Here is a 12730-nt window from a genome sequence, read left to right as displayed (position 1 = left end):
ACGTCAGTCAGAAAGGGGTTTCTTCTGTGGATGACTGCTCGATTGTTCGGTAAGACCAAAGAACCGAGGCAAGTTTGTCGGCCCATGCACCTTTTTTGTTATCCAGCCGCTTCTTGAGGCCCAGCAAGACGACCATGTTTGCAGCCTCAACTTGACCGTTCGTCTGGGGGTGCTCTACAGAGGAGAACTTTTGCTTTATGCCCAGGCCAGTGAGGAACTCCACGAACTTCTTGTCAGTGAACTGTGTCCCGTTATCAGAGACAACGACTTCCGGGATGCCGAATCGAGTTATCACCTGTCTCCACATAAACTTTCGGCAATTGGCTGAAGATATACTGGCCAGTGGTTCAGCCTCTATCCACTTGGTGTAGTAGTCGATAGCAACTATGAGGTATTTGACTTGCCCCGGGCCGACCAGGAAAGGTTCCAGTAGGTCGACTCCCTACTGTGTGAAAGGTCGGGAGGACGTCAATAGGCTTAGCTCGGTTGCCGGCGCTTTGTGGAAGTTGGCGTTCTCTTGGCACTTGACGCATTTCTTCATGAATTCTTTGGAGTCCATCATCATCGATGGCCAGTAATATTTGGCTCGGATGAGCTTTCTTGCTAGGGCTTTGCCCCCGATGTGGTGACCACAGCATCCCTCGTGGACTTTTCTTAGTACGTAGTCCGTTTGGTCGGGATGCAGGCACTTCAGTAAGGGCTGACTGAGTCCCTTTTTAAACAGTTGACCTTATATGATTGCATATTTGGCTGCCTTCCTTCTTAATGCTTTGGCTGCCTTCTCGTCGTCAGGGAGTTTGCCGTTTTCTAGGAAATCAGTGTGGGGTCCATCCAGGAGGGGCCTATCTTTGTCAGGTGGAGGGCAACTGTTGGTTCTTTTATCATGCCTTGAATGAGGAACCAGTTGCCGACTCCCGGTTTCGTGCTTGCTAGCTTGGATAGGAGGTCTGCCCCGTGTGTTCCTTTCCCTCGAAACGTGTTGGACCGCGACCTCCTCAAATTGTTTGCTTAGCTCTTTGACCTTCTCCAAGTACTTTTGTAATAGCGAGTCTCTGGCTTGATAGCTTCCATTTACTTGCGAGGTGACGACCTGTGAGTCACTGCACACTTCCAACCTCGTAGCCCCGACTTCTCGAGCTAAGATCAAGCCGCCCAGGAGGGCTTCGTACTCCGCTTGGTTGTTTGATACGGGAAACTTGAACTTGATTGATTGTTCGTATATGACCCCGGTAGGGCTTTCCAAGATGATCCCGGCACCTCCGGATGTTTGGTTGGAGGCCCCGTCCACATGGAGCCTCCACCGTATGCCCGCCTCCTCAGTCGAGTCCCCCGTTACCTTTACCAAGAAGTTTGCCATTGCTTGTACTTTAATCGCATGTCGGGGCTCATATCGCAAATCATACTGAGATAGCTCGATGGCCCAAGTCATCATTCTTTCCACTAAGTCGGGTTTTTGGAGCACTTGACGGATTCCCTGGTTCATTCTCATGACCACTTGGTGACCCTGGAACTATTGCCGTAGTCTTCGGGAGGAGGTTAGCAGTGCCAGGGCCAGCTTCTCTAATTTGCTGTATCTCAGTTCTACTCCTTGCAGTGCTCTACTCACAAAGTAAATTGGTTGTTGAACCTTCCCTTCTTCCCGTACCAAAACTGCCGCCAGTGCTTCCTCCGTTATGGCCAGGTATAGGTAGAGCGGTTCTCCGAGTTTGGGCTTCCCGAGCACGGGTGGTGTTGCGAGGATCTCTTTGAAATGCTTAAATGCTTCCTCACACGCCGGGGTCCATTCAAACACTATCCCTTTTTTCATGAGGTTGAAAAAAGGCAGCGCCTTAACAGCCAACGCTCCAAGGAAACGGGATAAGGCGGTGAGTCTACCTGACAGCCTCTGAACATCTTTGACACAGCCCGGACTATTTATTTGGAGTATTGCTTGCACTTTCCCGGGTTGGCTTCGACCCCCTTTGGGTTATCATGAACCCTAGAAACTTTCCTGCTTCCATGGTAAAGGCACATTTGAGTGGGTTGAGCCTCATGCCGTGTTGTCGGAGGGAGGCGAACACGTTTCCCAGGTCGCTTATGAGGTCCTCAGGGCGGGTGGTCTTTGCAAGGATGTCATCTACATACACCTCCACCGTTTTGCCTGTGAGGTCACTAAATATCTTGTTCATTAGCCTTTGGTACGTTGCCCCAGCGTTCTTCAGGCCGAACGGCATTACCTTGTAGCAATATATCCCTCCCGGCGTTATGAACGTTGTTTTCTCTTCGTCAGGCCGGTGTATCGGTATCTGATTATAGCCTGAATAAGCGTCCATAAAGCTCAGGTACCGATATCCCGATGCCGCGTCGACGAGTGCATCAATGTTGGGCAGGGGGTAGCAGTCCTTGGGGCATGCTTTGTTGAGATCAGAGTAATCCACACACATCCTCCATTTTCCATTGTGCTTTTTCACTAGAACTACATTTGACAGCCATGTCGAGTAGTCGAGTTCTTGAATAAATCCTGCTTCGAGTAGGCTAACCGTCTTCCTGGCTACCTCCTCCGCTCACTCTTGCGACATTTTCCTTCTCCTTTGAGCTACCGGTCTGGCCTCCGCCATCACGGCCAAGTGATGTGACATGAGTTGGGGGTTTATCCCCGGCATATCGGCTGGCATCCATGCAAATAGGTCGCCGTTAGCCCTGATCATTTCCATTAGAGGTCCCTTTAGGTCGTGTGGGAGGTTTCTATTCACGTAGGTGAACTTCTCCTCGGTGTCCCCGACTCTGAACCTCTCTAAGTTCCCTTTCGGCTCGAGTCTCGGCTTGTCGCTGACTCTGGCATCCAAGTCGGCAAGGAACACCCCCGATGCCTCATTAGATTTCTTCCTTAAGGAGAGGCTGGCATTGTCGCAAGTGACTGCCATTTCCAAGTCTCCTTTTATGGATCCCACGGATCCGTCATCAGCTATGAACTTCATTATCAACATCTTTGTGCTGATCACTGCTCCGAGATCGTTGATAGTCTTCCTCCCTAGGATGACGTTGTAGGCCGTGGAGTCTCGTAGAACCACAAACTTGGCCATTACCGACCTTCGCCCTTGTCCTGATCCTACAGATATTGGTAGGAGATTATCCCATCTAGCTTGATGAAGTGGTCGCCCAAACCTACCACACCGTGCTGGTGCGTCTTTAAATCGGCATCCCGTAGGTCCAAGGTGTCGAACACGTTGCGAAACATGATATTCGAGTCAGTCCCGATGTCCACGAGGATCCGCTTGATGAGGCCGGTTCTCACTCTGGCCGTGATGACCATGGGAGGGTTTTCCGTGGCCTCATCGAACCATTGGTCCTCTGGACCGAATGAGATGGGTGGGAGCCTCTTGGAGCTTCGCACAGAGGATGAGGAAACCGCCAGGACCTTGGCGTCTTTCTTGTGTACCGACCTTGACCTTGGAGGTGCGTCTCTTGCCGTTACCACGTTCACTATGGTAAGGCCGTGTTCGTTGTCCTCCGGCTCGTGACATCGCTTCGCCGCGCGGGTCTTGTCCTCTCCCTCGCGGTCGCAATCTCGCCTCCTTGGCTCCCTGATGAGATGGGAGAATTCTGCCAGTTTTCCGTCCCAGATTGCTTGTTCCAGCGCGTTCTTCAGGTCGAAGCAATCTTGTGTCTTGTGTCCATAGCCTTTATGATAATCACAATAGAGGCTCTTGTTTCCCCCGGTCCGGTCCTTCAGAGGTCGGGGCTTCGACAAAATTCCCTTCTCTGCTATCTGTTGATAAACTTCTATGATGGGGACAGTGAGGGGGTGTAATTGGTGAACTTCCCGACTCGAGGAAACGGCCTGGATGTCTTGCTCGGACCGCCGTCTCTGGCGTGTTCCTTCTGTCTTTCTCCGCTTCCGTGCTGCCGGGTTTGATTGTAGGGAGGCTGCCGTTTGTTGGCAGCCACGACCTGGCTGACTTCTTCATCGTTAATGTATTCCCTGGCTACACTTTAGATCTCCTACATTGTCCACACCGGCATCGTGGTGAGGTGCTTTCTGAAGTCCTCGTTTGGAAGTCCATTCGTCTGGCACAAGCTAGCAACCGAATCAGTCAGCCCATTGATCTCCAAGCACTCGTCGTTGAACCGGTCTAGATATTTTCTGGTCAATTCGCCGGACCTCTGCGTCACCCCGAGCAGATTGATTGGGTGCTTTGCCTTTGCGATTCTGGTAGTAAATTGGGCTAGGAAGTCGTGGCTAATATCCGAAAACCTGGCCACCGAGCCCTGCGGGAGGCTGTTAAACCACCGTATTTCAGGTCCCGCAAGAGTGACCGGGAAAGCGCGGCACCTTACTTCGTCTCCCACTCCCTCCAGGTTCATCCTGGCCTCGAAGGCCGTAAGGTGCTCCTACGGGTCTTGGGTTCCGTCGTACCTCATGTCCGTCGGCTTGTCAAAGTGTTTTGGCAGCCGGACTTCGAGGATGGAATGATGAAATGGGGTTGCGCCCATTATCACTGGTCCCCGCGTTCTCCTTGTTCTTCCCTCATCGTCTTCCCGTCGATCGTCTTCCCGGTCTCGATCTGTGGTATGTCTCCTTTCACGCCTGGTGTAAATGATGGGGTCGCGGCGTCTTCTTGGGCGCCCTTCCTCCCTGGCGCTCTCGGACTCAGATCGTGGGCTAGCTGTTCGCTGGGAGTGGCTTCTAGGAGCGGAACGGGAGTAGCTTGATTCGGGAGTTAGTTGGCGATGTTCCCGATCTGCCAGCCGGCGCTCCAGGTCCTGCATCCTGTGACGCAGTTCCTGCATAATTCTGGCGCTGTTGTCGCCAGTACCTCCGAAGGGGCGCCTTTCTTGAGATCGTGAGGTTTGTCGTGGAGGGGACCTCCTGCGCTCCCGGGAGGAAGCCACGAAGGCTTCCCCTCTGCGCTCGGCCTCGCGGCCTGTTCCTCCTGGGCCCAGTACAACGTCCATTCAGGCGATCCCCACAGACGGCGCCAATGTATGGTAGGTCGGGTACCGGACAGTTCGAGTTGGTACTTTGATTGATGAGAAGGGGTCTCACCTGGTTCCGAGTTACTTGGTTGGAGTAGCCGACGTCCCGAGCTCTTCGTGTAGAAAGGGGGGTGTCACCTGCAAAGACACTCCGATGCTCTAGTCAGTCAAGTGTGCAGGCGAAAGATGTGAGAATGGTATGTGACGTACCTTGGGGGAGCAATAGGACCCTCCCCATATATACCATGTCAGAAGCGGCCCCACAAGGGCAGAACCCACCTTCCTCGAAACTTCCTTTTACAGCTATAGTAGCGAGCTGTCCGGAACGCGTGTCCGGGTCAGTGTTTAAACGCCTCGCACCTGACCGTTCAAATCGGGTGGTTCGTAGATCGGGTCGGCCCATATTACATGTGGATCAGACCGTAACAAATTTTAAATATAAACTCATCATTACTAGCAAGCAAATAATCTGAATTTTTAATTATAAAATATCTTCTTTCGAAACAAACTTGACATAAGTTGAGTTTTGAGTGTGAGGATATGATTTGTCATTTGACCTAAAAATATAAATTTGTGATATTTTATCTTTTTAACAATATTATTTATATAAAAAAATTATTTGTGGTGTAAATTATGAATTGGTTATTCTCCAAACGTAAAGAAGGTCTAGTCACAGATGGTTCTTTTTTTAGATGCTGTAGTCAAATAAATATCATATTGTATCACATACTAAAAATATATCTAGAATAATTGAAATAATTCATAATTTTATCAACAACTTGAATTTTTTGAATGAATCACCATTATTGTATATAGTAGATGTTAAACAATTGTTAAGTTTAATAGTTTAGTTTTAAACAACTGATTTACATTTAAAGTTGTGTATTCAATTCTCATTATTTTATTTTATTTTAATAAAAAATATAATTTTTTTGTAATATTCTTTTCATGAATTTGTTACCATTAATACATTGATCTTTTTTTTTGAATAAGTAGTCAATAAAAAATTAAAGTAATTAGTATTCACGATATATACACTAATATTAATTCATTATAGAATACCTATGGGTAAGTATTTAATATATATTTATTTTCGTTGATTATTCTTAATTAGGGTTTATTTGGGTGAACTTGTAAGAAAATTTATTTTTTTAAATTATCTTTTTTTAAAAGATCTTATACAAAAGTAAAATTAATTTTATGTTTGGATATCTCATACAAAAAAATTTTTTTATCTATCAATTATGTTTGGATATAACAATATAAAGGTATTTTTTATTTATTTATTACGTGAAAAAGATTTTCTTAAAAAAATTTTAAAAAAATATAAATTATAACTTCTCAAAAAAATATTTTTTTATTTTTCTAGTATTTTACTTTTACGATTAGAAATTTACTAAACAGGTTAAAAAATTAAAAAAAAAATCTTTTTTATTAAAAAAAGATTTTTTTATTAACTTAGTGGCCAAACAAGTCCTTAGTCATCTTATCAGAAGTGAAGCAATGATTAATATTATTTGTTACTTTTATTAGTTAATTAAGAAATGTTAAAAATAATATTAAATAATAAAATTAATTAGATACGTATTTCAATTTTCATTATTTATATCTCATTTAAAGTTAATATTCAAGTGAAATGACAAAGTTTAAAAAAATTTTAAAATTCATGTGGAACTATTTCGTCAATCGAAGTATGTTTAAGTTAAGAAATAATTAGTTGTCATACTCTATAGTGTATATCATGGTTATAGAAGACTCAAAAAAAATATTGAAAGGATCGTTAAAAAAATAATATATATTAAAAAAGTTTAAATAGAAAAAAAAAAGGCACGTGACCACTTTAATTAATATATATAGTTGTGTTTATTTATAAGGATGGGATATTGAGATTTTTTTGGTGACACTAAAACACAAAATCGTGTTTGACAAATAAGATATAAATAGAGATATTTTGTCTAAAAATATTAAATTAGTATATTTTATATCTATTCTGACAGAAAAACACATAAATATTAATAAGAGACATAATTTATTTTTTATTTTTTTATTATTTTTATTAATTTTTTATAATTATATTTTTTATTATTATATTTTTTTCTCAAATTTTTAAATAAAAATATAAAAAAATTAAATTTTTATAATTTATTTTAGTTTATTATTAAATAAAATACAAAAATATAAAATTTTATATCTCTATTATTTATATCTTATTTTTAATATTTTATCTTATTCTATTTTTAGAAATAAACACAGCCTGTATGATCTCTTGATAACAAAGCGTACTTTTACATTTGCAATGTAAAAATTGTAATGGAATTATAATTACAAAGAGATTTAACATTATATATAGAAAAACAAAATTAAATAAAATATAATCTTAAGGTTATTACACGAGAATCCAAAAAGAATATTCTAGGAATATAGAAGGAGAACATAAAAGAATATATGAGAAGTTAATTGATATGAAACATATTTAATATAAGAGAAGAACATTATCTATTTTATAAGTATATTAAGTTTTTATTTGACTATTCATCTATTATTACATATAAGAAGAAGAGCTATTATCACACCTCAATTAAAGAAATTTTGCTTAATCATCATAAATAAACTTTCTTTCTTTACACCTAAATAATAATTTATTAAGTACAGATTTAATATTATTCAATCTTATTATCGCTAATACTATTAAATTAAATGTTATTTCCTTTTCCTTTTAAGAATGTAATAGTAATGATCTACAATACATAGCATGAATCTAACTATTATAATAATAATAATAATAATAATAATAATAATAATAATAATAATAATAATAATAACAAATAAATTATAATGTACAACATATATATATTCATCCAACAATTTTCATCGTGCTTATGCAATTTAAATTAGTAGCCAATAAACTAAAATTATCATAATTTTTCATGTCAAATTCAAAAATTTTATATAAATTTAATTATTTTATTTGATAATTATATATTTTTCTAGAAAAGAATTTTATTCTAGAACATAAATAAAATAAAAATGATTTTTAATACAAAAAATTATATTTACAATGACCTTTAATTAAATTTACAAATTATTATCAAGAATTTTTTTATTTGACTCAAATTTTTATGTATAAAAAGAATTGACTTGATTTTTTATATTATTTTTACTTTTGTTATTAGTTTTAAAAAAATAAAGCTATAATTTATAGCGAATTTATTATTTTATCATATGTTTATTTTAAACTATTTTGTTATTTTTACTTTTTAGCATATACTCAAGAAAAGATTCCTATAAAAAATATATTTTTTTGAGACTTTCCAGATGAAAAAGAAAAATCTTGGCACATTAACTCACCAACTAAAAGATTTCTAAAAATAATAAATAAGAACAAGGTAAACAGCTTATGTTGTAAAATCTGGTCAAATCTTAATTAAATAGATAATTAATTAAATATAAATAAAAATGGTTAAAAATTTAGCAATTAAAATTTGACAATTTAAATATAATATTTCGATACAATAGATTTTTTCGAGTTGAAAAACATATTTTTTTTTGTAAAAATGCGAACTAAAAATTTAACTAGCAGTACCGACTGTGATTTGCCTCGGACTATAGCTAAGAAAATTAATTATGAGTAAAAATGGTTAAAAAGTTAAAATTTATATTTAAGAAGGTGTAAATGTTGAAAACGCACATTAAAACGCTAATCTTAATTCTTAAAGGTTTTGGTCTAAACGGGCCATATATGTTAACCGGGCCCAAATTAGACCCAAACCCAACACAAATATACTCTTACTAAGCCATTTCAGCACCAACAACAACATTCATTTCCACATTCATGCTAAAATGAAAAGATATAGGGAAAAAAAAGTGAAACCCTAGTCTTGAAACACTCAAACTACTATAACTTGTGATTCCGAACTTCGATTACTGCATCATTTGTGGCCACGCAAAGTCTTTCTCATTGTCTACAATTCTATCTAAAAAGATCGGTAAGAAACTTGAGTTCTCATACCCCATTTTCGTAGTTCATGATAAATTCGAATTTAAGCTTGAGAAATATTGTGGTTTTGGTTATTTAGGGGGTGCTCTAGTATGAGCTATTGGTAAGTTTTATAACTATTTCCATGGTTTAAGGTAAGAGATCCTCAAATCCTTGTAATTTATGAAGTTTCATGAATCCTAAATTGATGTATGTATGAAATTGTGTATATTAGAGTATTGAATGATTTTGAGTACACATTGGAAACTTTCATTTTGCTTGAGAAGCTTTGGGTGAGCCTTAGAGCGGAGATTCACAAGTGAAGAACTTAGTTTGGACTTTCAAGAGATACGATTTTAGTTCCATTTAAATACGGTATAATATAGTATGAAATCTTAGGTTAGATGCCCATAAGATTAGGTTTGAATTGCATATTTAGTTGGAATTGATATGTGTAATTGATATGTTGTTGTAATTGATGTTTTGAATGAGGATTGTGTAATTATGCATAGTGATGTGTTGTTGGATGGTGAATTGTATTTTTATGAGTGATATATATATTGAATTGATGAATATTGGGTTGGAAGCCGTGAATTTTGGGTTAGAGGCCGAAAAAATGTAAGAATAGTAATTGGTGATTGAATTATGTGATAATGTATGAGATTGAATGAGAATTTTAGTATTGAATGTGTGAAAATTGAAATTGATTGATGGAATAGTAAAAAATGAGGTTTTGAGGTGCTGAATTGATGAATTTAAGTTGAAATGTGTATATGAAGTAGGTTTGAGTTTTGATTGAGTGTGAATAAGTGAATGAGTTGGATTGAGCTAAATTTGTTGAGTGAAAATTATTTTAGTCTGTGAACTTTTGGAAAAGTTGGTAAATATTATTTTTGGTAAAAACTTATTTTCGACTAACTTCGATGGGCCGTATCTCAGCCTTCCGAGTTAAAAATTTTATAAAACTGAAATTTTATTTGCTGAAAAAATTACATAGAACAAATTGAATTGAAAAATTAAAAAAATACATGTAAACATAACAAATTAAGAACTTTTCACAATCAATATATAAAATTAAATCAAAATATGAAATTAATATTCAACTGAAAAAATAATAATTAAATTAATAAGAGAGAAAAAAGAAGAGGAGAGAAAATACTGTTTTTATACATAGTATTTTTTTATCATTACAGTAAAAAATTAATAAAATAATTAGAGTGAGAGTAAACGGTATACAATACTAAGAGAAAATATCTACTAAAAAATAAATAGTACAAACCAAGAGTAACATAAAAATAAACAATATAAGAGAATGGAGGAGAGGAGGAGAGAAAAACACTACCTTTACATATAGTATTTATTTTGATCCTTACAAAGAAACTCTAAGAGAATAATTAGAGTGAGATTGAATTGTATACAACACTTAAAATAATTTACCGTACTATATTTGTTTTTATATTGTGTTTACAACACTACCTTTATATTGTGTTTACAATGACGTATGTTATGGTTGAAAAAAAAAAGAAATAAAAAAATCAGATAGAAAAAAGAAATACAATATATAATAATAAAATAAAAATAAGTAATTGAAAGAAAGAAATTTGGTGCCTATATTTCTTGTTTATTGTAGTTGTATGTGTAGAATTTTTTAATCAACATCTATGTCAATATAAACAGAAGAAAAAATTTAAAAAGAGTGAGAATAAAAATGCAAAGAGAAAGGATAATGATAATAATGACACAAAAGAGTACGAAGAATATATATGAAATAGTAGAAATAATAATAACTGTACATACAAATTGACTACATAATAATAAAAACTACTCCATAATAAGAATAACTACACATGGTTCTGAGTTATAGTGCATATGAGTAATGGGAAGAATGAATTGGTAAAGAACAAATTTAATTAAAAAATAAAAATACATATATATATATATATATATATATATATATATATAAATGTCAGAATATTTAAAAAAATATATTATTAAATATTCTTATCTTACTATATTTTCATCAGTGTTATATGCTAAAAAAATATTACATAGAACAAATTTAATTGAAAAACAAAAAACATTAACAAAATAAATTAAAAATTTTCACAATCAATATATAAAATTAAATAAAAATATGAAACTAATATTCAACTAAAAAAATAATAATTAATGAGACAAAAAGAGTAGAGAAAATATTATCTTTAAATATAATTTTTTTATCATTACAATAAAAAATTTAATAAAAATAATTAGAGTGAGAATAAACTATATACAACACTAAAAGATAATATTTACTTAGAACAAATAGTACAAATCAATACTAACATAAAACTAAAAAATATAAGAGAGTGGAGGAGAGGAGGAGAGAAAAATACTACATTTACATATAGTATTTATTTTAATTATTACAAAAAAAAATTTAATAGAATAATTAGAATAAGACTGAATTGTATACAACACTCATATAGTACTGTACTTAAAATAAAACTATACAAACTAAGATTAACATAAATTAAAAGACAATGTATTTACCGTATTATGCTTGCTTTTATATTGTGTTTGTAATGATGTATGTTATGGTTGAGAAAAAAAATAAGAAACAAAAAAATTCAAGAAGAAGAAACACAACATATAATAATAAAATAAAGATAAATAATTGAAAGAAAGAAGTTTTTTTTGTGACTGAAAATTTAAAACAACCAAGAAGAAAAGGAAAACAAAGTTCTAAGGGACTACAAAAGCACAAGGCGGTCCCCTCTTTATGCTATCTCAAACTCCTTCCAAGACACTAGAAGCTCTACATGCTGCGAATTCGATCTTAACGTCGTCTTTGTCATGGTGTTCGCCACTATATTTGCATCTCACAAGATCAAACGAAAATCAATGCGCCACTTCCAAGTCATGATATCTTTGACTTTAAGTACCAAAGGATCTACACACCCGAAATTATCATTTGAATTGTTAAGAAGAATGAAAGCCTCCAGACAATTTGTTTTGTAAATCACATCTCTTTGCCTCAAGTTTTAGACTAAAAGAAATCCTCTCCATTGTTGAGTTTGGAAAACTTCAAATTATTGTGATGATCAAACATTGTTAAAAATATTAATTAGAAATTATTAATTTGATTTTTTGCTTCAAATTATTTGTTTAATAATTTCTGTTTTTGGGTGAAGAATTTTGATCATTGGGCATAAGCAGCATAAAGCCCAATATGTTGAAAATGTATTCATCCTTGTACAAAATTCTATTTGATAAGTGGCTGAAATATTTATTTGGTTAGCAAGATAATTAGGTCAGAAAATTATTCAGCAAAGTCCAAAACAAGGCCCAACAATTGGTTGGTCCGAATTTAAAAGAAAGAAGAATGGAGTGGAGCATGTTTGGTTCGGTTAACCACTCCCCTCTTTGATGGAATTCAAAAATTAATTAACTTTGTTTAATTGCATTGGTAACAGGAAAGAGAAAGTTGAAATTGATTTGATTGCTTTTATTGCCTCACACGTTACTATGCATAAGAGATAGGAAGTGGGTTTTAATTGATTTTAATTCCACTCATTACTTCCAAAGTTTTCTCTTTCTTCTCTCTCTTCTCTCTCTAGTTTTCAAATGTCACTTCCATCAGGGAAAGAAGATGGAAGAAGCTATCAGAGATAGAAGCAGAGAAGCTAAGAAGAAGCAAACGGCCAAGGTGATGATGGCCCTTGCAAAAAGAAGATCTATAGTATGGTGTGGCTAGAATTTTTGCCACTAAAGGCAAGATGTGGAGATGAAGCTTCAAGATCTCCATGCCTAAAAGTA

The 12730-nt window shown here is 35.8% G+C and overlaps 1 protein-coding gene across 1 annotated transcript; it reads right to left on the bottom strand.

Annotated features, from left to right (window-relative positions):
• Positions 1–3088: 3088 nt before the first annotated feature.
• Positions 3089–4344, bottom strand: LOC112763588 (uncharacterized). The gene is made up of 2 exons (XM_025809219.1): positions 3997–4344; positions 3089–3748 (listed from the first exon to the last, which is right to left on the bottom strand). The coding sequence occupies exons 1-2, from the start codon at positions 4342–4344 to the stop codon at positions 3089–3091; spliced, it is 1008 nt and encodes a 335-aa protein (XP_025665004.1).
• Between the last annotated feature and the right edge of the window lie 8386 nt (positions 4345–12730).

Source organism: Arachis hypogaea, chromosome 17, assembly GCF_003086295.3.
Source record: "Arachis hypogaea cultivar Tifrunner chromosome 17, arahy.Tifrunner.gnm2.J5K5, whole genome shotgun sequence".
In the NCBI taxonomy this organism is placed as follows: domain Eukaryota; kingdom Viridiplantae; phylum Streptophyta; class Magnoliopsida; order Fabales; family Fabaceae; genus Arachis; species Arachis hypogaea.
This window is presented reverse-complemented; position numbering and strand designations above follow the sequence as displayed.